Genomic DNA, 26,244 nt, shown 5'->3' with positions numbered 1-26,244 from the left:
ATCTCCGAGCAAATATATTATTCGTATTGCTAATGAAATAGTTTGAAATATTGCGAGAATTACCAAAACGTGACACAGGTAGGAGGTGAGAAAATGCTGTTGGAAATAATGGCGCCAATAGACTTGCTGGAAGCACGGTTGTCACAAAATTTCAGTTTGTGAGAAACAAAACATATGCGAAGCACGATAAAGCGGAGTGCAATGAAACCAGCTATGCCTGTGTATTAGTACCTGTGGAACTCCAGGTGAGCCGAAGGGGATCAGTCACCCCATGTAAGTATTCCTGGTTGGATCTTGGTTCAAACTCTGGGAGATGAGGGAGTTCCCCTCGTGGCTCAGTGGAAACAAATCTGACTAGTATCCATGAGGACGCAGGTTTGATCCCTGGCTTCACTCAGTGGGTTAAGGATCCAGTGTTGCCGTGAGCTATGGTGTAGATCGCAGATGTGGCTTGAATCCTGAGTTGCTGCGGCTGTGGTGTAGGCTGGCAGCTGCAGCTCCGATTTGATCTCTAGCCTGGGAACTTCCACATGCCACAGATCTGCCCCTAAAAAGACAAAACAAAACACAACACAACACAACCTCCCAAACTCTGGGAGATCCTACCAGGTAACATCAGGCCAGCATTCCCAAAGGATGCTCTCGAGGTCGTAGATGTGGCAAGTTCATTATTAGGAGTGTTGCTCTTACTGAGGCTAGTGGTTCCCAAATGATTGTCTACGAACCTGGGCTGACCTGGGAAGATGTTTTTCGCTTGTTGTGACAAAAGGCCCAAAAGAAAGACAATTATGTTTTCATTGCTTTGTAACATTTTTCTAACAGCTAAAGTATACTGCAGCTGAGTTATAACTCTGGAGTAGATCCATGAAAAGCAATGAGCCAAATTGTTTTTTATGATATGTATGGGAGTTCCCATTGTGGCTCAGTGGGTTAAGGACCTGACGTTATCTCTGTGAGGATATGGATATGATCCCTGGCCTTGCTCAGTGGGTTAAGCTGTGGTGCAGGTCGTAGATGCCACTCAGATCTGATATTGCTGTGGCCATGGCGTATGATGCAGCTGCAGGTCTGATTTGACCCCTGGCCTGGGGAACTTCTATATGATGCAGGTGCAGCTGTAAAAAGAAAAAGAAATGTTTCTATTCCATCTACATTCAGAGGCTTTGGAATCCCTAATTGAATCCAGCCTTCCACCTGGCAGAAATACCACACCCGACGTAGCCAGTCATGCTGCACTGTTCATTTGGAACTGCCAGCCTTGCCTTGCCATTTACCTGTGTGTGACCTGGAGCTATTTCACATGGCTGGGGCTCAGTGGCTTAAAATGGCTTTATGTCTTAAAATGGTTTATGTCTTACACCACACGGCCATTGAAGGTTCCCATTGCTTCACCACATTGCCCCCCCCTCAGGAACACAGACTGGAGGAGACTCCACCTTTTGGACTCTTACTGGTCACGTGGGGTTGTGCCCTGGATTTTAACAGCTTCCATCTGTAAGTGGTCTACGCTCCTTCCCTTCACACTTCATTGGCCAAGACAAAATTCATGCGACTGTATCCAACTCCAAGAGGGAAGGAAAGTACAGTCCTACAGAGACGTTCTTAGAAGGAGGGGAGGTAGAAATATTGGCAAAAGCTGGTAAGGCCAAATGTACAGTCACTTACTTCATATTCCATTTTCTTTATTTTTTTAAATTTTTAATTTTTTTTTTTTATTTTTTTTTTTAGGGCTGCATCTGAGGCATATGGAGGTTCCCAGGCTAGGGGTCTAATCAGAGCTACAGCTGCCGGCCTGTGCCACAGCAATGCCAGATCCAAGCCACGTCTGTGACCCACACCACAGCTCATGGCAACGCTGGATCCTTAACCCACTGAGCGAGCCCACGGATCAAACCCACAACTTCACGGCTCCTAGTCAGATTCCTTTCCTCTATGCCATGACAGGAACTCCCCATTTTCTTTATTTTAGATCTTGAATTTTTTGCTGGCTGAAATAATTTTATATCTGGATTCTAGTAGGACCTGTATTAGCTGCCAAATGTCGAGAGGCCATGGCATTTCCTAAAAACTTTCTCTAGCCTAATAGGGATTCACTGATTAGAATCAGACTACAGTTGTTCAATGGTTTCAAGTCCACTTTCTTCATAAGGTGATCATGAGAAATTCTATTACACTCTGCTGAAATCAAGGCAAATTATTTGGGTATTTTGCCCTTGATTTATTAAAATAGCATCTCTATCACAGAAAGGAAATAAGGTGGATTAAGGTGAAGATTTGATATTCCCTAAGTTTGGAATAATATGAACCAAACGCCTGGAAATTTGGATTTTTTACTGTTCATTTGAACATAGAGCCAACATTATTTTAATAACCTCTATTAATAAGACGTGGTAATATGTTAGCTGGACTCTTTAGTTAGGTATTTAGAGGTATTTCAAATTGTTGGAAACTGTCAGCCAAGTACCAAATCAATCTTTGGAGCCAAAGTAGACTCGCTTCTGTGAGAGTGATAAGAGCAATATAAATAGTGAACAATTGCATGGTATTTAGTGCCTGGATGTTTTGGAGCCAGGGCATACAATACCATGTTCTGTTGTCCAGAGCTAATCATATAGCTCCACTTATAAGTAAGGGGGCTGGGAGATTTAGGCTTCCTTTTTAGCTGGCAGAAAAATGGTCTTGTACTGTCTCTTTCATGATATGTCTTTTAAAGATTAAAGACAGAGAGAATATTAAAAAAAAAAAAACCTGGACAGCATTTGGAAAACTTAGAAATCAGCATCCAGAAAATAAAACCACTGCTAATTCTCCTATATTTCAAAGAGCTATGAAATTCACACATAAGGGGGTTGGCTAGGCAAAAATATAGTAAAATGAGGTATGATTTTTAAAGATTATTTAATTAATTAAATTTTTATTTTGTTTTGCCCCTTTTTTTTTCCTTCATCTTTTTGCCATTTCTAGGGCCGTTCCTGCGGCATATGGAGATTCCCAGGCTAGGGGTCTAATCGAAGTTGTAGCCACTGGCCTATACCACAGCCACAGCAATTCGGAATCTGAGCCGCTTCTGCAACCTACACCACAGCTCATGGCAACGCCACATCCTTAACCCACTGAGCAAGGCCAGGGATCGAACCTGCAACCTCATGGTTCCTAGTTGGATTCGGTAACCACTGAGCCACGATGGGAGCTTCTATTTTGTCTTTCTTTTTAGGGCCACACCTGCAGCATAGGGAAGTTCCCAGGCTAGGAGCTAAATCGGAGCTGCAGCTGCAGACCTGTGCCACAGCCATAGCAGCGCCAGAGCCAAGCTGCCTCTGCGACCTACACCACAGCTCAGGGCAACACTGGATTCATAACTCACTGAGTGAGGCTAGTGATTGAACCTGCCTCCTCATGGATACTAGCTGGGTTTGTAACCTGCTGAGCCACAACTGGAACTACTTGAGGTGTGATTTTAAGTAGTTCTCAATGTTTCCTACACTTCATTTTGATTCATGGCGTATGCATGTGCGTGTGCGTGTGTGTGTGTTAGTGGAAGGGTATTGAGCAGCACTAGTGTATTATGGTAGGGTTTAAGGTAAGAAAAGTTAGTTTTGGGAGAGAATGCATACTCCAGGGGCTCAGAAAGTGTAAGAAACACCTGAATAATGAGACTAGTACCAGCAGAGGGTGCTGGTGTGGCACAAAATTAAGATTTTTTTTTTTTTTTTTTTAAAGGAGGTCTCAGCTGAAAGACAGCAGATGTGAGGGAAATGTCATAACCGTTTGGGTCCACTTGGAGGTATGAATTCCCCTACTGCATACAGATCTGCCTGGGTTTCAGTGATTTCTTGCAATGGCCACATGCATTTTAGGCATCTCTTAACACCCAGTCTCCTGACACTTGCTACTGTGTCTGCGTGAGAGACTGAGAGAGGCTGTGCAGTTTGGCTGCTGTTTTCACTGGAGACTTTTTTTCAGCCTCTGGCTGCTCATCTGCGGCACCTCCACGCTGGGTTCATGTTCAGTCTCTACTTTCTTGCCACAGCAGTGCCAGATCTGAGCCTCGTCTGAGACCTACACCACAGCTCAGGGCAATGCTGGATCCTTAACCCACCGAGCCAGGCCAGGGATCAAACCCGCAACCTCAAGGTTCCTAGCCGGATTCATTTTGCTGCGCCACCATGGGAACTCCTCTACTTTCTTTTTGCCCAGCTTTTACACAATTATATTTATGTGCCCTAGAAAATTTGCCCATTCTGCTAATATAATAGGGTCACATTTTCTTTTCTCCCAGGGCCTCTTGAAGACAAGGTGACCAGTACCTAGGAGCCTATTCACAGTAGAGGTTGGGAAAGGCCGGGTGGGGAGGCAAGGTGGGCTGTCTCTCCTCTGCACAGCCTGACTTCCTTGGCTGTCAAAGCTGGAGCCAGCTGAAGCCGGACGTTTAGAGGAGGCCCCTGGGCCGCCTGACCCTCTTCCCAAGTAGGTCGCGGTGAACGCTCCAAAGCTCTGTAATAAACACTGGCAGGACCTTGGCGAATCTGCACTCCCGAACTGCTCTTTCAGAAGACTGACAGCGTTCTGGGCTGGGAGTCAAGTGACCCACTGGGGTCCAGTCCAGCCAGTCTGGGCCTCAGTTTCCTCCTCGATTCAGCGACAGGGTTGGACACCGTGATCCCGCGGCCTCTTTCAGCTCTCCCACGCCACAACCAGACGTTTCTGAGTGGTGTGGCCGACTCCGCCCTCAGGGCAGGGCCCGCGAGAAGAGAGACTCGGTCAGCACCAAGGACAAGGGCCTCGGGGCGCGCTGAGCAGACGCAAGGTCACTTCCTAGCAAGCCCCGCCAATCTGCAGCTGTCCGGGCTCTGGGGGTTCGGAGGTGGCGCGGGTGGGCTGTGTGTGCTGCTGGGGGACGTGTTGTGGGAGGGGGAGAAGCACCCCCGGGGAATGAAGTAAGGCTGGTCCTTGTTGCGGTCTCAGATTCTGCGCCAAGGGCCCGGGAAGGCTGCTGGCAGTCGCCAGCCCTGCCCCCGATCCTACCCCTGTCCCACCTGTGGGGGACGCAACGCTGCTCCGCAGCTGGAGGCCGGGTGAAGTCCTCCCGGCGCCTGCGCTGACCTCCTCCACCCTCTTTTCTTCTGAGCCCCGCCTAGCTCCCCGCCAGGCCCGCGCCTCCACCATTGCCCCCCTGGGGTTCTTTTGGACACACCCACGACTCTGACGGCACCCCTCAGGGCGGGGGGCCTCCGAGGGCCTTTCTGTTTCACTGGCCCCAACTCCCTGTGGGGGAAGGGTCCCCACGCCCCTTTCCACCCCTGCCCGCCCTGAGCCCCGCCCCCGTTTGCCCCGCCCCGTTTGCCCCGCCCACAGGCCCCGCCTGCCGTTGCCCCGGGAACCGCGGATCCGGCAGCTGCAGGAGGCGCCCGGCCCAGCCCAGCAGCTCTCGCCGCCACTGCCGCTGCTCGCGCGGTCACAGCCGCCACAGCACCTCAGCTCCAGCTCCCGCTCCTGCGCCCACTCCGTCGGCCATGCAGCCCCGCCGCGCCTCGGCGCCTGGTGCGCAGCTGCTGCCCGCTCCTGCCCTGCTGCTACTGCTGCTCGGCGCGGGGCCCCGCAGCGGCTGCCTGGCCAACCCGGTGCCCGCCGCGCCCCTGCCGGTGCCGGGGCCGTGCGCCGCGCAGCCCTGCCGGAACGGGGGTGTGTGCACCCCGCGCCCCGAGCCCGGCCCGCAGTCCCCGGCCACCGCCGGCGAGCCTGCCTACAGCTGCACCTGCCCCGCCGGGGTCTCGGGCGCCAACTGCCAGGTGAGTGGCGCGGCGGGCGCAGCGCGGAGTGCGGATCGGGGACCCACGGCTTCTCCCCTCCGGCCACTGAGCGCTGCCCGGCTCGGGGCTCCAGGGGGCCTGACTTGAGCTTCTTCCCCTTGGGGAAGCGGATGGATCTGGCTTCTCGGCCCGCGTGGACGCGAACCCCTGGGCGACCTTGCAAGAGTCGCTTTTCTGCCCACCTTGGTTCTCTGGTTGTGCCAGCCCCGGGCTCTCGGGGCGCCCCTCCTCCCTCCACCCGGGCCTGGCAGCCACCTTAGCCCTGGTACTCCCGGCACGACCATTAGCCACCAAGTGGCGCGCCCCTCTCGGCCCGGGCCGAGCCACGCTCGGCTAGAGCCGGATCTCGGTGCCCGCCCTGGCGGCTCAGAGGGGCCAGCTCTGAGCGACCCCGGCGGGATGTTCAGTGTCCAGGTGGCCCCCGCTCCCTGTTCTGCTGGACCCTGCGTGTGTCGAGGGTGAACCGTGTGGGAGGCAGGGAATGGCGGGCTCCTTGCCCGGTGGTCGGGCATTTTCCTTCCTTTCCAACACGCTTGAGGGTTCTAACACGGCAGCCGAAGGCCGAGAGGTCAGCTGCTTCCCCGCGGCCTGCGACCGGCCGTTTCTGAGCTTAAGAGGAAGTGTTGGATCGGTAGGAAGCATGCAAGGGGACGCTGCGCTTGGGGCTCGGTCTGTCGCCTGCCCGGCCGAACGCTCCTGGAGGCGCACGTTTGGGGCGGGCAGCCAGGACGTGAGCTGGGCACTGGGAAGCTTCGAGGAAGCGTGGGGGCAGTGCGAGGGGTGGATTTGGGATTTCCAGAGGACTTGGCAGATGATAATAGACGAGGCAGGTTTACAAGTTTGTTAAAGCTGAAACCTACTACCTTATTCACATCAACATTTTCCGTAGGGGATTTGGTAGCGCTGTGTGTGCAGACAAAAAACCCCAAGTCTCTGTTCCAGGGCAGAGGCAAATAATGGATTTGCCTGAAGTGATTAAATTAAACCAAGTGAATGTGGAACATATTTGGGAGCAAATACTTTCTTTTATACATTTGGAGTGGAGGAGTTTGCTTCATATAAATTTGATAAAATGCCCCAAGAGTTACTTTGCAAATGCTTAAATGCACCACTTTTATTTGTGCGGGAAAGTGGCCGCATATGATATGTTGTGATTTGATATGGTAGGATATGATAGGTTCCAGTTTTTTAAGAGGTAAATGGGATTGAGAAGCGTGACCTTGACAATTTTTGCTATTTTCCAGAATCTTTGTTCCCTCTCATTCGTGAGTAGCAAGTTATCAAACGCAATCTATCTTTTCAATGCTCTGCTCTTCTTTGTTAACTGGCTCCAATAAGCTTTAATTCCCTCAAAGGGTATGAGGAGGAGGAGGAGGAGGAGGAGGAGGAGGAGGAGGGTGTGTCATCTGACCCTGCCAGCAGGTTTAGGGCGTGGAGACTTTGGAGAAATGCCTGTTGGAGCCATAGGAACCATTAGGACAAAATCCTGCTTACCAAGTTCCCCTGTTGCTTGATGATTTATATGACTTTTACTGAAGAAATGGATTGCCCGAATGCTTCTATCAAACCATTCTTATATTTATATGTCAGAAATCCATCTTTGAAAAAAAATTAGTTGATTTGGACTCAGAGTGTAGTAGAGATGGACCGGACAAGGTAGGCTGGAATGCACTTCAGTTTAAGTACATGGGAAGAAAGACTGGACATTGAGAATTGAACCCAAGTCTGAGACTTTTGTGTGTGTGCGCGTGGCTCTAAAAATACAAGAAAGCTTCAACAAAGGGAACAACCTCCTTAGGGCTCCCTAAAGATGACTCAGGAAGAAGCGTAAATATTTTTTGTTCTAAGTAGTGGTTTGCCATATAATGTATTGATTCCAAAACGAGTCATGAACTAACACACAGATATTGCAGAACTAACCGGTTCAAAACGGATGCAGGTTTCTAGCTCCCAGCTGAGGCAGTCGTAGCTGTGTGAATGCTGCCCATCTGAAAAGAGGCAACACTGGCTGTCTCGAGTTCCAAGTTGAAGAGAGCTGGAGTAACTGTAATTCTAACGGGAAAGCTTAGCAAATTTGCAACCTGATGCGGCTTGGTTACCCAGAAGAACTTAACCGAGATGATTCAGAGCCTTCTAAGCCCATAAAAAATTGATTCCTGATCATTTAAATTTAATCTCTCATGATCTTGCAGTAAACAGTTGAGACTCTTTTTCTATATGGGGGAAAAAGAGACACTCTCAATAGAGAAGTTAAACAGAGGGGAAAAAACCCCCTTACCCATACTCAATTACAGATAAAGGAAATGGATGTCAGCCATGGCAGACCGTGAGGTTGCTGAAACAGAACCACGCGCTCACTGGATAAACTGAAAATGGAATTTTACCTGTACGTGAAGAGAATTCTTTAAACAGCAAGTGTCGCCCCTCCCCCAACCGCCATTCAAACCTAATTCTGACTTTCCCCTTCTTCCTCCCTCCCTCCCTCCATCCCTTCCTCTTTCCTTCCTTCCCTCCTTCCTTTTTTCTTCCTCTCTCTTTCTTCCTCATCTCTTCCTCTTCCTCCTCCCTCTCGCCTCCCCCCTCCTTATTTTATTTCTTCGTGTGTGTTGAAAATTAAGAAAGCCTCGAACCACGAATTAGGATGAAAATGGATTCAGGCTGTCTTCTGCTTTTGCGTGGTCAGCTGACTGCGTTTTGGCCAAGGCCATGGGTCCGGGCAGTGCTTCCGTGTCACCTGATACCAGGAACTCACAGAATCTGGGAACTGTGTGATGGGAAGGGAGAAATGTGTGGGGTTGAAGTTGAGCTGCTGCCCTTACACCTGTTGTGACAGGTGGTCTAAGTCTCGGCTTCCTCATCTTCCAGGATGGGATCTCCCTCACGGGGTTGGTGATAAAGAGTCTGATTCGAGTTTTTGATGTTGAACTGCTGCCAGCTTTAAAGTCTACCTGTCTCTCTTCCTCTGCTGCCTGGATCTCGGCAAGCTGATAAGTCTAGGTGTTCTTTCCTTTGGTGCTGGTGAGAGCTTTCATGCAAGCCCCTGCCATGCTTAGGAGACATCTTTTCTAAGTCCTCTAACACTTAAACATGTTAAATCATGAGGATTCAATGGATTCTAAGATGTGTATGGAAATCCAGCTGACAGAGATGTGATGATATTGATGACAGCAGCGATAATGATGGTGGTTGCTAAGCCTTTTCGCAAGCACTTGCCCTGTGCCAGTCCTGTTTCAGGGGCTTTACAGACACAGCTCCCCAAACCTTGTGGTGTCCTAAGAGCTGAGCGCTGTCACCATCCTCATTATTTAGATGAAGTGCAGACATTTTTTTTTGTTTTTTTTTTTGGTCTTTTGTCTTTCTAGGGCCTACCAGAGGCATGTGAAGGTTCCCAGGCTAGGGGTCCAATCGGAGCTACAGCTGCTGGCCTGTGCCTCAGCCACAGTAACTCGGGATCTGAACCTTGTCTGCAACCTACACCACAGCTCACGGCAAGGCCGGATCCTTAACCCATTGAACAAGGCCAGGAATCGAACCTGTGTCCTCATGGATACTAGTTGGGTTTGTAAACCACCGAGCCACGATGGGAACTCTGAAGTACAGAAATGTTAAATGACTGGCCCAAGGTCACCCTGCTGGTCACTAGTGCAAGATTTGAACCTGGTAGCTGGCTTGAAGTAGAGCTATGGAGTCTGAAGGATGCTGAGACAAAAGTCCAGCCCTGGCCCTTTTATTTTAAGCTGTGGGACCTTAAATCTTATAACCTCTTTGAGTCTTATCAGCAAAAGGGGATGGAATGATTTTGGAGTCTGGTTTTGCTCGAAAACACTGGTTTTGCTCTGAAGGCAGCTTGTTTGTGTGTGCCCAGCGGGAGTAGAAAGCTTCAGGAATGACAAAGATACCACAGATCACCTTATGCCACCTCTCAAGCAGTGTCACTTCACTCAGAGTTAGGATTCTGGGTCCTGGCTGAAGTTATTTTTACCATGATGACAAGCATAGGGACACTACATCAAAGACACGAAAGTATTTCTGACGGATTTGAAAAAACTTCAAACTTCAAATTAAAAAAGAAATTGAGGGGCTGCTATTCTTGCCTTTCTGGTTCATTTGGGGAAGCAGGCAGGTATCAGAGGTGGCAGCTGCTGGACCACTTTTTCTTTTTGGGCGAGTGGTACAGGAACTCCTCCTTTCCATTGGGTCTTCCATCAAAGGTAGGGATTATTTAAATTTGTATTATTTTGTTTGTAAAGCCTTTTTATTTTAATGAAATAATTCTTTGCCAAACATTCAAGCAGTCGGTCACCTGCTTTTTTTTTTTTTTTTCTTGTCGTGTTCCCCAGGAATCTTATTATTTGGGATTAGAATAAAAATGTGTCAGTTTCTGCACTTGTAGGAAAAAGGGGCTTGTGTAGCTGCTTTTTATGCAATTTTACCCACTAAGCTGATTCCATAATCCTCTCTCTGATTAAACATGCTAACTTGAAACAGTGGTTCTGCTTCGGATGAATCACCTTTTGATTGAAGTTTGCTAATAAATAATGACAAAGAATTCTAGTTCTTTGCACAGCATCAGCGTTCTCTGATGGACTTTTTGCACACATGCACCCACATACCTGCATGCACACAAACCTGCATTGTAATATGCGCAAAATGTCCTTTATTAGCTGTCATGAGATGTTGCTTCTTTCTCTGGCTTTTCTATTCACTTTCTGTGACCTGAGGAGAGTAATTGAACATCCCTGAACTTCAGCGTTCATCTCTCCAAAATGGGCTAATGCTGCTTTTCTTACTCTCTTTTTCGAAAAGATGAAATTAATAAATGGCAGCACAGTGAGGTTTTTTTCGATGAAGAGTTTGGGAAGATGCATTTTAACATGTTTTTAAAAAAATGAAGTGTTGCACAGATACAAGGCCTACTACTAGGACAAGGATTATATGTTTCTCATAGAAAATATAATTACACCAGTCTATTCAGGGTCTAAGGCGGTCTTCCTTCAATGAGCAGACTCAGCTCTATCTCCCTATTAGGATGAGTTACGCTACAATATCAGCTCTGAAAATGAAAATTTCATTGTTCTGAAATTTCAAGAAAAGTAGAGTTCTTTTTACTCTCAAATGGACAAGTAATTTCTCAGAAAATGCTCCGTGACATTTTGTTTTGAAATAAATGAGCAAATCCTTTGAACAATTTTAATAAAGGAGAGAAACTGTTGTTTTTCTTGATATTACTTAAATGGAGTGATTTTCTCATTTTGTTTATCTGGTGCATTCTTAGCAACATCATTTTTCTTAGCTTGGCCACCTGACAGGAAGGCATTTTTGTCATCAGTGTCTTTTTGCTTAAGCTTCTCATGTGACCCGGTACCATCCGAAGTGGTTTTGTTCATGCCCTCATTTCACAGGCATCAAACAGGGCAGAAAACCTATCTGGAGCTGAAGGGTATTTGAGTCCGAAAACAGCCTTGGCTGAGTCGTATTTTTAGATCTTCTTACCGATTCGGGAGGCAGCTGTGGTCAGCGCTCCTGAACCCTGAAGCAAGGACTGCAGAATCTTGCCCCCCAAACAGGAAGCCCAAGAGCACAGGAAAACACTACGGGTAGAATTTCTTTGTGTTTCCCCCTTACCACTTCATCTACACTGGTGCCCAGCCCTGGCTGCATGTTAGAGTCTCCTGGGAACTTGGACAGAAATGAGTGCCTGGGTCCAACTGTCCCCCCCAACCACCCCTAGTTCTGACTTAATTGGCCTGGGTGGGGCCTGGGAACTTGTGACTTTTTCAAATGTCCTCCAGGTAATTCTATAGGAGGACCAGGCTGGAGGAGCCCCCAGTAGACTCTTGTCATCTCTCCTGCCCCTCACAGCATGTAGCACTCGGCAGAGAAAAAGGATACTGTCTGCCTGCTCTTGTTCCTTCTCACCCCCAAAGCATCCAGTTTGGAAGGGCCTTGAACTTCTGCCCACGTTCTCCTCCGATGGCAAAGGTGCTGTATCTCACAGTGGACTTGAGGTCTCTCAGAAAGAGAGCAGTGGATGGTGGGTGTCGGGGTGTTAAGAGTCCAGGTGTGGGGGTCAGACCTGGGCATCCAGCTCTGAGTGTCCTCAGATCAGTAGTTTTTCTGCAGCTTGGTTTCCTCATCTGTGAAAACGAGACCTTGATGCCAACCTTGAAGGTTGTTGAGGTTTCAAAAAATATCTAGCCCTGCGACTGGCCAAGAGGAGATACCTAATAAAAGGGAGCCATTGTGCGTATCTACAATAGGAATCTTATTTATTTCATGCTCTTCCCTTGGACTAAAAAAAATTTTTTTTTCGTTTCTTCCCTGCCTGATTTCCAAAGAGACTAAAATCCCACCAGGAGAGATTCATTTCTTTGGCTGCGCTGTATCAGATGCTAGGGTGCTGACTCCCCACAGCATTGACTTCTGTTAGTTCTTCCTTTGTACCCCCCCTTAACCACATGGGGGCCAAAAGCAGTAATAGAACAGTGTGGGCTGAGCATGCGCTGGCCACCTAACCTTTCATGGAGTTGTTCATTGCGTCATTTGAACTCTGACCTGTCTTCAATCACCAATCACAGTGTGAGTCTGAGTGCACTTGTCTTTATGAGGGGCCTTTCCCCCCTCCCTGCTCCCCAGGGTGAGTGAGGGCAGAGCAGGACCCAGACAGGGCTGTAGCTTCAGGACTGTAGGAGCACCAGGCACCCGGACAGCAGATGGGCCCCCAGCCAAGAATGGTTTTAACGTTTTTAAATGGTTGGAAACAAATCCAAATAAGCATATTTCAGGATGCATGAAAATGTTGTGAAATTCAAATTTCAGTGTCCATCAGTAAGACTTTACGGAACATGGCCACGCCCATTCATTTCAGTCTTGTCTGCTCGTCTGCTCCATCCACAGAGTGGAGTAGTTGCATAAGATGGCCTGGATTACGAAGCTGAAAATACTTGTTTGGCCCAGGACAAAGGAAAAGGTTGGGTGAATGTTTCTGTAATCGCTGGTGGAAAGAATGTGTCTGTGTATTTGTTTGACTTCGCTAAAGGCTGGTCCCCCTTCTCCTTTCCTCCTCCTCCCTCTGGCCCTTCTTCTCCAGGGTGTTGATAGCCAGGCTCTAGGGCCTGCTGCTAAGGCTGGACAGTGATGGAGGGATAACAGAGCCTTTGTCTTCAAATTGCTTAAAATCTCAATAGTCATGCTACACAGGCTTTAACTCTTTTTTTTTTTTAATTGTCTTTTTCTGGCTGTGGCATGCAGTGGCTTGATGTGGGGTCTCAGTGTCCAGACCAGGGATGGAACCTGGGTTGTAGCAGTGAAAGCACTAAATCCTAACCACTAGACCACCAGGGAACTCCCAGATTTTAACTTTTCATTGTACATCAGGCCTTGTTTAATGTTTGCACACTGTGGTTAGTTTACTTCCAGGGAGGCATGTGCTATTGGGAAAGGAAATGCTAGCTGTAGGATTTGGGTATGAATTCTGAGGTTTAGACTCCCCACCCAGTCACGACAAGCTTATGAGCTTTCCTAACCCTGATTCCCCATTCATTCATAGGCTGGTTGGAAGAGTAGAGAGAGTAGCTTGTAAAACCTCCTGCTTTTTTTTTGTCAAAGCAGATCCCACTCTCCATTTCATGGTTAAGGAGACTTACCTGGGGTCGTACAGCTGGGTGACCGCCAGTTGGGGGTCTGGCCCCCAGTGCTGTGGCTTCTAATGTAGTGTTTTTACTATTATTACACTATACTTGCCTCAAACTGCTCTGAGTTTGTGACTTGCAAAGTGCGTGCTGGAGGGGAACAGCAGAAGAAAAATTGGCCATGGGAGTTCTCGTCGTGGCTCAGTGGTTAACGAATCCGACTAGGAACCATGAGGTTTCGGGTTCGATCCCTGGCCTTACTCAGTGGGTTAAGGATCCGGTGTTGCTGTGAGCTGTGGTGTAGGTCCCAGATGTGGCTCAGATCCCGTGTTGCTGTGGCTCTGGTGTAGGCTGGCGGTCACAGCTCCGATTCCACCCCTAGCCTGGGAGCCTCCATATGCTTTGGGTACGGCCTTAGAAATGGCAAAAAGACCAAAAAAAAAAAAAAAAAAAAAGGCAAAAAAAATTGGCCATGGCTCCATTTCTGGCGGTTCTAGTTCCTGTAGAGATGCTTTGGATCTATGTAATGTTCAGGTTTTTCTTCCTTAAGAGAGAGAAAGGGCATAGGGCTTTTGCAAAAGAGTGGGGGTTTGGGCAGTGAAATGTGTCCTTAAAAGAAAGGTGCTTGAAAAGAGAAACGTCTGCTATCTTTTGCTAACAGTTCCTGAAAGCCAGCACGTCCTTTAGAATTTCCGTGCCGGCACTTATCTGCTGCTTGTAGTTTTTAAAGGAGCGTTTGTAATTGCTTTTGGGTTTCAGAGGCAGATTGAAACCCCTTTATGGAAGGCATCTTGTGGTGGAAGTAATCCCATGAGATGAGAAGGATCTCGTCCCCGTTTCCGAGGTAGACCAGAACCCCAGAGGCCAGTAATCGGGCTGCTGTCTGCCTAGTGGAAGGACAGCCCTGTAAAGATGATGGCTAGTTTCTCACAGTGCACAGGTCGCACTTCCCACAGTTTTTCTTTGGAGCAAAATCCCACCCTTAATTTTCAAGCAAAATGGAACACATTTAAATAGGAAAAAAATGTTAAATACATCTTCAGTCTATTGCCCAAGAAAGGGAAGACTTTATATAGGAAACATGAAAAGTAAAGCAAATTCTCTAACTTCAAACCATCCTCCCCAATTATTCCTTACACAAAGTATTTTCAGACTCTTTTATAAACATTAAGCTATGGAGTTCCCTGGTGGCTTAGTGGGTTAAGGTTCTGGTGTTGTCACTACTGTGGTTTGGGTCACTGCTGTGGCTTGGGTTCAATCCACAGCCTGGCAACTTCCATATACCATGGGTGTGGCCAAGATAAAAATAAAAATTAAGGTATAGTTTACATACAGTAAATGCTTAAAAGTATTGAGTTCTGTGATTTTTGAAACATAATTGTGTAACTGTCACCACATTCAGGCTGTAGGATGGCTCATCCGTTTTATAAATTTCCTCATGGCCCTTGGCAGAACCCTCTCCCCAGCCCCATCCTCTGGTCTCTGCTGATCTGATTTTTCTCCTTCTAGTTTTGCCATTTCCAGAACATTATATAAAGTAAATCACACAACACGTGTGCTCTTCCACTTAGTGTAATCCTTTTGAGCTTGATCCCTGTGGCTGCTCGCATCAATAGTTTCTTTTTATTGCTGAGTAGTATTCCATTGTGTGGATATACCACAATTTTGTTTATCCTATCACTGATTGATGACATTTGGGTTGTCTGCAGCCTTTGGTGATTATAAATAAAGATTCCTTCAATGTTCACGTACAGGTCTTTAAGGGGATGTGTTTTCATTTCTTTTTAGTAAGTACCTAAGGGTGGGATTGCTGGATAGTGTGGTAAGTTCATGTAAAACTTCCTAAGAAGCTGCCAAGCTGTTTCCCAGGATGGCTCTGTCGTCCTGCATTCCCAACAGCATTAAATGAGAGTTCCAGCTGTTTGCATCCTTGTTGGTTCTTGGTATTGTTGGTGATTTAGATTTTAGTTATTCTGATAGGTGTGTAGTGGGATTGTGTTATGGGGTTAATTTGCATTTTCATGACAGTTTATGATGTTGAACATTTTTTATGTGTTATTGCTCATTCGTACCATTTCTTTGAAGAAATATTTGTTCGAAGGAGTTGTGAAAGTTTTATGTTTTAGACCCAAATCCTTTATTCTGTTTGTGACTTGTAGATATTTTCTCCCAATCTGTGACTTGTCTCTTTTATTTTCTTGACAGTGTCTTTTTAAGGGCATACTTTTACTAGCCATGAAGTCTAATTTATATATATATTTTTTATTTTATGATTTGTGCTTTTTCATGTCGTAAGAAATCTTTGCTTAACCCAAGGTCACAAAAATTTCACCCTATGCTTTCTTCTAGAATTGTATTGTTTTGGGAGTTACATTTAGGTCTTAGACCTGTTTAGAGGTGATATTTGTATTTGTTTGTAGTGCAGTGGATGAGTAGTTTTAATTCTTGGCATATGGATATCTAATTGTTCCAGAAACATTTGTTGACAAGACTGTCTGCCTCCACTGAATTACCCTGGCACCTTTGTGGAAAATCTTCTGACTATACACATGTGGGTCTGTTTTATTTCATTCCAATGACTTTCTATATCTATCCTTTTGCCAATTTCATACCATCTTGATTACTGTAGTTATCGTAGAGTAAGTCTGGAAATCAGGTTGTGTGAGTCCTTTAAATTCATTGAGATGACATAGAATTCCAAGAATCAGGACATCGGATCACACCTCAGTAGAATCTACAGACGGCTTCAAGACTATGTAGGTGTCTTGATATGCCAACTTTTATATGTATATATTCTCCTGGGGGAAGGCTCACAGGAGAGCCTTTAATGAGATTCTTGAGATTCTCATGTGGTCTCATGAGATTCTTGAAGAAGTCTTCCACCAACAAAAGAACCCCTGGAACAGAGGAAGAAGCAGCTAGTTAAACACATGGGACACCTCTGGCCATGGACTAAAGCATGTCCCAAGAACCAGCCTGAGACCATGAAGTAGGCCCAAAAGAGGGGTGCCAGACAAAATATAGAATGCTCAGTTAAATTTGAAATTCTGATTAGAAATGAATTTTTTTTCTATATGTCTCAAATATTGCACATTGTTTCTCTGAAATTCAGATTTACCTTGGAGTACTGTATTTTTAATTTGCTCAATCTGGCAACCTTACTCGAAAAGCCTAACTAATCCCTGCGCTGATTCCCAGCTTTGTTCTGAAGGCTTCGTCAATGGCTATTTAAATTCTTGCCAAATAATTACATGAGGCAAATTTTATTAACTTGCATTTAAAACATTAATTTAGCTCATACTTTTATAGCTTCATGGGCCCTCTTAAGAGAGGCATCAAACTGTGTTAGGGCATTCAAAATCTGTAAAAAGATAGTGAAAAAGGCCCATTGGTGAAAGTTATCTATTTTACTGCACCTCTTCTGCTAATCTTATGCCTCTGCAGTAGTCTCTTTCCCCATTTTGGTATGTAGCTTTACATTTTCCTCTCTACGTATAAACATATATGAAGCATATGTAAATAGTCATATATCCATTCTATATAAAAATGAATTCATCTTATACATACTATTCTGCAACTTTCTTCCTTTTTTTTTTTTTCCTTTTAGAGCTGCACCCAAGGCATATGGAGGTTCCCAGGCTAGGGGTCTAATCCTACGCCAGAGCCATAGCAACATGGGATTTGAGCCTCGGCTGTGACCTACACCACAGCTCATGGCAATGCTGGATCCTTAACCCACTGAGCGAGGCCAGGGATCGAACCCGCAACCTCATGGTTCCTAGTCGGATTTGTTAACCACTGCGCCATGACGGGAACTCCCATGCAACTTTCTTCTTCTTAATCTATTTTGAACGCCTTACAACTTTGTACAAAAAAGCAAACTCGTTCTTTTTGATGGCTGACTAGTCTTCCATTGTGTGAATAGTTCTGTATTCAGTCCTTATTAAAGCACACTATTTCCATTTTTCCATTATAAATAATGTTGCAATGACTGTAGAGATAATATGCATGCAGTGGCATATATGTGTGTGTATGTATGTATCAAAAGTTAGATACATTAAACATTTTAATACGTATTGCTAAATTTCACCCAAAACGATTAAACAATTTTGCTTATTTGCTAATGGCATATGAGAATGCCTGTTTCCTCACATTTTTGTCAATACTGGCATCTGAGTTTTAGTTTTGTATGTTAACTGATAGGTAAAACATGGTATCTCATTGGGTCTCTTTGCATTTTAAAAATTATGAATGAGGGAGAGCATTTTTACTAATTGCCATTCTTATTTTTGCCAAATTCTCTTTTGGGTTGCTCATTTTAAAAATTGATTTGCAGTAGCTCATTGTTAATGAGGAAATTAGTCCTTTGTCCTTTGTGGTGTTAATATTTTCCTCTTTTTTTCTTTTGACTCTGCTTATGCTCATTGTTTTATAGCTTATAATTTTTGGCTCTTATTTAGCCAAACCCATCAATGGGGTGGTCGATAATTTTTTTTTTTAGTATATTATTTAATTTATTCTTTTTTTTATAATTTATTTTTTTTTCCCACTGTACAGCAAGGGGATCAAGTTATCCTTACATGTATACATTTTCCCCCCACCCTTTGTTCTGTTGCAGTATGAGTATCTAGACATAGTTCTCAATGCTGCTCAGCAGGATCTCCTTGTAAATCTATTCTAAGTTGTGTCTGATAACCCCAAGCTCCTGATCCCTCCCACTCCCTCCCTCTCCCATCGGGCAGCCACAAGTCTATTTTCCAAGTCCATGATTTTCTTTTCTGAGGAGATGTTCATTTGTGCTGGATATTAGATTCCAGTTGTAAGTGATATCATATGGTATTTGCCTTTGTCTTTCTGACTCATTTCACTCAGTATGAGAGTCTCTAGTTCCATCCATGTTGCTGCAAATGGCATTATGCCATTCTTCTTTATGGCTGAGTAGTATTCCATTGTGTATATATACCACCTCTTCTGAATCCAATCATCTGTTGATGGACATTTGGGTTGTTTCCATGTCCTGGCTATTGTGAATAGTGCCGCAATGAACATGCGCGTGCATGTGTCTCTTTTAAGTAGAGTTTTGTCCGGATATATGCCCAAGAGTGGGATTGCTGGGTCATATGGAAGTTCTATGTAAAGATTTCTAAGGTATCTCCAAACTGTTCTCCATAGTGGCTGTACCAGTTTACATTCCCACCAGCAGTGCAGGAGGGTTCCCTTTTCTCCACAACCCCTCCAGCACTTGTTATTTGTGGACTTATTAATGAGGGCCATTCTGACTGGTGTGAGGTGGTATCTGATGGTTGTTTTGATTTGCATTTCTCTTATAATCAGCGATGTTGAGCATTTTCTCATGTGTTTGCTGGCCATCTGTATATCTTCTTTGGAGAAATGTCTATTCATGTCTTTTGCCCATTTTTCCATTGATTGATTGTCTTTTTTGCTGTTGGGTTGTATAAGCTGCTTGTGTAGTCTAGAGATTAAGCCCTTGTCAGTTGCATCATTTGAAACTATTTTCTCCCATTCTGTAAGTTGTCTTTTTGTTTTCTTTTGGGTTTCCTTTGCTGTGCAAAAGCTTTTCAGTTTGATTAGGTCCCATTGGTTTATTTTTGCTCTTATTTCTATTGCTTTGGGAGACTGACCTGAGAAAATATTCATGATGTTGATGTCAGAGAGGATAAATTTTTTTTTTAGGTGGGAAATTTTCTCTATTCAGGTGTTCTTTATTTTATTTTATTATTTTCTTTCTTTCCCTTCCTTCCTTCCTTCCTTCCTTCCTTCCTTCCTTCCTTCCTTCCTTCCTTCCTTCCTTCCTTTCCTTTCCTTTCCTTTCCTTTCCTTTCCTTTCCTTTTCTTTCATCTTTTTGTCTTTTTAGGGCCGCATGTGGCATATAGGGTTCCCAGGCTAGGGGTCTAATCAGAGCTGTTGCTGCCAGCCTCCGCCAGAACCACAGCAACTCCAGATCCGAGCTGCATCTTCGACCTACACCACAGCTCACGGCAACACCAATTCTTAACCCATTGAGGGAGGCCAGGGATCAAACTGGCAACCTCATGGTTCCTAGTCAGATTTGTTAACCACAGAGCCATGACGGGAACTCCTATTTTTTCTTTTTAACAGCCACACCTCCTGCATATGGAAGTTTCCGGGCTAAGGGTTGAATCAGTGCCGCAGGCACTGGCCTGTGCCACAGCTACAGCAATGCCAGATCTGAACTGCATCTGAGATCAACCCTGCAGCTTGCAGCAACACTGGATCCTTAACTCACTGATCAAGGCCAGGGATCGAACCCTTGTCTCACAGATAATATGATGGGTTCTTAACCCTTTGAGCCACAATGGAAACGCCCTAGAATTCCTATGTTTGATACCCAGTGTTACAGTGTACAGTACTTTGAGATTACCCAATGTGAGCCAGGAGTTTGGTTTCAAAGAATTCCATTTTGGCCAAGATTTATATTGATAGGACTAACTTATTGTCTTTTTAGAATGTGTAATTAAACATGGCCCCAGTTTATGCCTATTTTGAGAAGAGTTGGCATAGATTTTCTAAATTATATTTAAATACTTGTAATCTGTCTTGACTTTTTTTGAAGCTGAAACACTGCAACTGTTTTATTAAGATGCTTCATTAATTTTTTTAAAAAGAGCTGCTCAGCACATTTCCCCTTTAATAATTGGCATGGTTGTCTTAGCATTTTGTTAAAATCACCAAGTTAATTTTAATGGCATTATTGGATTATAGAGTATTTCTTAGAAGTTCTTAATAGTGTAAAGGTCTGATTTCAAAAAGCGTTCTTGATCCAGGCTTGGGCAGAAAAAGGCTCATCTTAATATTCAGCAAAATGCAAATTTCCTTTCCGCTTTAATCTCCATGTTATATTTTTAGCACTTTTCCTCTTGAGAACAACCACTTTTCTCCCAACCAGGAATTTTTTGTGGTCCTCTATCTTTATTTTTACACTTTTACATTGGCCATTGGCTTTTTTTTTTTTTTTCCCTTCTGGTTGTGCAAAAGGGAATTCTTTTATTTCTGTCAAAAAACCTCATAATAAGAGAAATAATCAGAGAGACAGAGAAATGAGAACTAATATTAGCATTTCTCTGAGGCCTAAAATCAACTCTCAGCTAGAGAAAAGTAAATTTAATATTATGTTTTTCTTTTGCTAGGAGAGGGTAGGACGGGGTGGGTTGAGGATTTGGGGCTATAGCGACTGAAAGGGAAATCACTCTTCTTTTTGTTTCTGAAGGAACAAAAAACCTGTTATTATGATCAGCCTTGAGAGTGTCAAAAAAGGAAGCTCACAGCGATGCTGACACCTTTGAAAAAATCTTTGCTGTGAGATTTCCTTCGCTTCCTTCGCCTTTGGCGGCCCCTCGAGATGTTTTGTGTGGTTGGAGGAGGCTTTTTTCGAGCAGAACTTGTGCGAGTTTAGAAGTCGAGAGCCCTTTTTCCTGACCTGGGCTTTTCCTCGTGGCATATGAGTACGTGTGCTTCCTTTGTTCTTTCTCCCTCACGTTTGGAAAAATGGTCCACATGCAGGGTTGTCTGGGGGATGGAGAAGAGTAGATGCCGAGGCTCTTGACAGGGATGGTGATGTTGGGTTCCCTGCCTCTCCTCTCCTTCCTTTTCCATGTGTATCCCTTAAAAAAGGCCTCCTTGGTGAAGATGGGTTTTCTTTCTTCCAGAAAGGGGGGGGGGGTCTTTTTTCTTCTGGGCTCCCCGCCCGCTTGCTTCCTTGATAGATCCTGCAAATGAAGGGGTGCTTGCCTCTAGCTGCAACCCCCTAAATAGAAACCTGGAAAGAAGCCTACATACAGAGAGTTCCAGCCTTCCATTCTTAGGCCTCTGACCACAGGGCGTTAGAAGGAGCTTTAATGCATCGACAGGCTCATTAATGGCCTTGCGTGCATTGCCACAGAGAGAGAGTAAAAGGCCTGCTGTTTCCTGTGGCTTGTTGTAATCCTGTGTGGCCTGTATCATATACCATCCCAGGTATTTCCATAGGATCTGTGTTATCTTTTTTAAAAAATTTAATTGGGGTGTAGTTGATTTACAACATTGCGTTCGATTCAAGTTTATAGCAAAGTGAGTCAGTAATACATACACATGTATCTATTCTTTTTTCCCACATAGGTCATTACAGAACATGGAGTAGACTTCCCTGTGCTGTACAGTAGTCCTTGTTAGTTAACTATCTTATGCATAGTGGTGCTTTTTTTTTTTAATCCCATCCTCCCAATTTATCCCTTTCCCTCATAGTTTCCCCTTTGGTAACCCTAAGTTTGATTTCAAAATCTGTGAGTTTGTTTTTGTTTTATAAATAAGTTCTTGTGTATCATTTTGTATTAGAGTCCACATATAAGTGATATCATATGATATCTGTCTTTCTGACTTACTTCACTTAATGTGGTAATCTCTAGGTCCATTCATGTTGCTGCGAATGGTATTATTTCATTCCTTTTTATGGCTGAATAATGTTCCATTGTATATATGTACCACATCTTCCTGATCCATTTCTCTGTCAATGGACATTTAGGTTGCTTCCATGTTTTGTCTCTTGTAAATAGTGCTGCAGGGAGTTCCCCTTGTGGCTCAGTGGTTAACGAATCTGACTAGGAACCATGAGGTTGCAGGTTCGATCCCTGGCCTTGCTCAGTGGGTTAAGGATCCGGCGTTGCTGTGAGCTGTGGTGTAGGTTGCAGACGTGGCTCGGATCCTGCGTTGCTGTGGGTGGCTCTGGTGTAGGCCGGCGGTCACAGCTCCGATTCGACCCCTATCCTGGGAACCTCCATATGCCGTGGGAACGGCCCAAGAAATCGCAAAAAGACCAAAAAATAAAAATAAATAAAAAATGAATAGTGCTGCAGGGAACATGGGGGTGCATATATCTTTTAAAATTCTGGTTTTCTCTGGATAGATGTCCAGGAGTGGGATTGCTGGGGCTCTGTGTTATCTTAAATCTTTTTTTTCATTGAGGCAAATTCACATGATAGAAAAGTAACCATTTTAAGGTGAATAATTCAGTGGCATTTAGTACATTCACAGTGTTGTGCAATCAACATCAACATCTCTAGTTCCAAAACATTTTTGTTACCCCTAAAGGTTGTACCCATTAATCAGTTGCTGCCCATTCCCCCAATCCTTAGCAGCCACCAATCTGCATTCTATCTCGATGGATTTAACCATTCTTGATATTTCATATACATGGAATCATACAATATGTGACCTGTGGTGTGTGGCTTGTCACTTAGCAGAATGCTTTTGCGATTCTTCCACATTATTGGATATATCAGCACTTCATTCCTCTTTGTGGCTTCATTCCTACTGATGGACATTCGGGTTGTTCAGCGTTTGGCTACTGTGCCTCGTGCTCCTGTGAACGAGCTTGTCCACGTAATTGTTTGAATACCTGTTTTCAGTTCTTTGGGGCATATATATAGAAATAGAGGAGTTCCCGTCGTGGCGCAGTGGTTAACGAATCCGACTAGGAACCATGAGGTTGCGGGTTCGGTCCCTGCCCTTGCCCAGTGGGTTAACGATCCGGCGTTGCCGTGAGCTGTGGTGTAGGTTGCAGACGCGGCTCGGATCCCGCGTTGCTGTGGCTCTGGCGTAGGCCGGTGGCTACAGCTCCGATTCAACCCCTAGCCTGGGAACCTCCATATGCCGCAGGAGCGGCCCAAGAAATAGCAACAACAACAACAATAAAGACAAAAGACAAAAAAAAAAAAAAGAAATAGAATTGCTGGGTCAGATAGCAATTCTATATTTAACTTTTTGAGGCACTGCCAAGTGCCTTTCCCTCTGTGTTATCTTCTTATACAAGTGAAGTCCCAGGATCCTGCCTGGGATGGTTACTTACAAACTCATGTCTTGTTGCTTCTCTCCTTGTCCAAGCTCATAGCATCCCAAATACTCCATTTCTGATCTGGTCTGTGGCCCCAGTTCTCATGATGCTCTGCTTGCCCAGCCTCATCGTCTCCTCATGAAAGCGCCCAGCCCCCCATGGCACCCTCCCAGGGAGGCCTCGCCCTGTCCTCTGGCTCAGCCTGGGCCCTGTGCTACTTGCCCCCCATCCCAGTGAGTCATGCCTCATTCTAGTGCCTGTCACCTGCTGAGCTTTAGGTGAAATAGAGAGCTAGCCAGGGGCACTTGAACCACTGAGAATAATAGGTGGCCCTAGATGTCATTGGTCCCGTTGCTTCATTTCAGAAAACCGAGGCCAGAAAGTTGGAGAAACAATGCAAGGCCTTCCAGATCCCAAGTAGCCACATACAGCTTGAGAAAGGCCTTGGCATCTCATTGGGCCTTCAGATGTGCTGTGTGCCACTAGGCGCTGGCAGCCACTGGGCCTATTCTGTACATCCCAAGGAAATGTGGGGCCTCCCCAGAAATCACTGTGGGTCGCGGTACTGTCTGAGCACACTTGTTTGTTAGGGAACTAGCTCCTGTGAGTTTATCTAGAGCACTTACATTGCTAGTTTTTAATGAGCTCAGTCTACATGAGAAATTCAAGTGGGCTGGGGGTGGGACCTCCTGCACTTGATGATGGGCCTGAAGGGTTGCAAGCCTGGAGATCACTTGTTGCTTAGCAACCATTGCCAGCCTCCTTGGTTCCTACAGCCAGAACCTGGGTAGTGTCCTCAGGGATTGGGATTTGGGCAGTGTGGTTCAGAAAGGAGTGGGAATTGGGTGTTTTGTAAGCTCTGTATGGCTCCTAATGCATAGCCCTCTACAAACAAACAAACAAACCATTTTTAGGGAGCTGGCAACTCTAGATAGCGTGTGGCTCTGAGAAGCTCATAAGACAGCTGAATCCTCAGGTCAAGGGCTCAGCATGCATCTCTGCTTCCAACCCATCCCTCCATTCCCATGACTGGAATCTTCCAGACTTGACCTACTCACAGTCTGACACTGAAGCACGTTTTTACAGAATCCTGGGAGAGGGAGGAGCAAGGTGAACAATCTAAGGGACTCACCCTTTTCCCAGCAGTTTCTGAGCACTGGTTAAAATGGCATTGGAGAAGGCCACCGAGAGAATGATTGAGAGGACTGGACTTCCAGTTGACCACCAGCTCCACCTGGGCTCCTCATCCCCTCCCCTTTCCTTGGAAGGTGTACTCTGCCCACCATCCCCGCAGGGGAGTCATTTTCAAGGATGCAGCCTTGAGAGAGCGGTGTGATGTTGAGACCATCTGGACTGAATACAGGCCTGAACTTCTGTGTATACATTTTATGATTCTAGACTCTGGTACAGAGATCTGCTTGTCTGGGGTGCCCCAAACACGCCTCGTATGTAAGTTCCCTTGCTTATTAAACCTGTCACCTACCAATCCAGAGGGGTCTGCCCTTGTCTTCACTGTACAGGAGCCTGTTGCCAGTTTTACCGTGAAAGTTCCTGAGTTTGCAAACCGATAGATAGCAATACACCCTGAGGACTTTTAGAGCTTGGAGCCGTCCTAGAATTAATCTCGGCCATTTTTCTAATTTTGAATAAATTAGAGAATAACGTGGCAGAATAAAGTGAAGGCCAAAGAGATGAAGGTCAGAGGCAGGGGTTGAGTACTGCTGACTCCCCGTCCAGGGCTCTCTTCACCAAAGCATTTAAGCTCAGACCTTCTGAACACCAAGGACGGTCCTATGGGAGGTGGGGATGGGTGGGGATGTAATATATAAATATTCTTACGGGTGTTCAGGTTCAAATTCAATACTCAGTTATTTCATGCTTGGCTGTGTTTGAGGTTCCTTCCTTTATATTACATATTTTTAGCTTTCTCGTTCCTTTAGAGGAAGCATTTTCTCTGCTTGATAGGTGAGGACACTAGAGTGGACAGAGGTTCTTGGTGACTTACCCAAGGTGATACAGCAGGCGGGTTGAGATTGAAGTCCCTTGTCTACAAATGTGCTTTCTTCACATTATCGTAGCCATCTGCTTATCCTGTAATAGATAAGAAAAATTCTTTATTAAGATGCTGAGCACAGTTCTGAAATATAGTCCATTTCATACTTAGAATGGTGAAATATTAACTGTAATCATGGCATCATTTTATTTTTTGGCAATTAAGAGACAGCTCAGATAGACAGGCCATTGTTTTAAGATGGACTCATAATGTAAAAACATTATGTTTTTGTCTGGATCAGAAACAGTTTTCCTACACGGCTTAATGCTTTTGCCAGCACCTTCAGAAATAACTATTAAAAGTGTAATTTTGCATTTTAACTTACAGAAAACCACTAAAGACAAAATGAGTTTTCTTAAAACAGTGATTAACTTGGATAATACCTTGTAATACAAAAATCAGTAATTTGGTTGACCACATCTAAAAACTGATAGAGGTGGTAATATTGAGATGATTGTGAATTTTGTGTCTGCATGAGTATGAACAGACCACAAATACAATGAAGTATTTGAGTTTTTAGTCAGTAGACATAGAGTGTCTTAAATAGGGATGCCCTAAGCACTCCTATAAGGAATTTATAGGAGTGATTAAATTTTGTCTCATTTTCTTATTTTATGGATGAGAAACACAAAGATGAGAGAGGTTTGAAAACCAGGCCAGATGAGGGTTCTGTATTAATCAGAACGTTTTGGGTAGCAAGCAACAGAAGATCAATTCAAAAAGCCTAAGCAGGGAGGGAAGTCTGTAGGTTCACCTGACTAAAAAGTATAGGCACTGTGGTGTCAGGAGCTCAGATAATGTCACCGGAGCCAAGAGTCTCTTCATGTCTCAGCTCCCCCCTTTCTTGGCTTTATTCTCAGATTTCAGATGGTGGCCTCTGGCAGCTCCAGGCTCATACCATC

General features: G+C 45.1%; 1 protein-coding gene across 1 annotated transcript in view; it reads left to right on the top strand.

Moving 5' to 3' along the window:
- The first annotated feature begins 5,376 nt into the window (after positions 1-5,376).
- The window catches only part of DNER (delta/notch like EGF repeat containing), a 344,618-nt gene continuing 323,750 nt past the window's right edge, over positions 5,377-26,244 (top strand). Inside the window, exon 1 of the mRNA XM_047773688.1 lies at positions 5,377-5,789. Within this exon, the coding sequence (XP_047629644.1) occupies positions 5,514-5,789 (276 nt within the window). The 5' untranslated portion in view covers positions 5,377-5,513. The remainder of the gene's footprint in view (positions 5,790-26,244) is intronic.

Source organism: Phacochoerus africanus, chromosome 3 (genome assembly GCF_016906955.1).
Source record: "Phacochoerus africanus isolate WHEZ1 chromosome 3, ROS_Pafr_v1, whole genome shotgun sequence".
Taxonomy (NCBI): Eukaryota; Metazoa; Chordata; class Mammalia; order Artiodactyla; family Suidae; genus Phacochoerus; species Phacochoerus africanus.
This window is presented reverse-complemented; position numbering and strand designations above follow the sequence as displayed.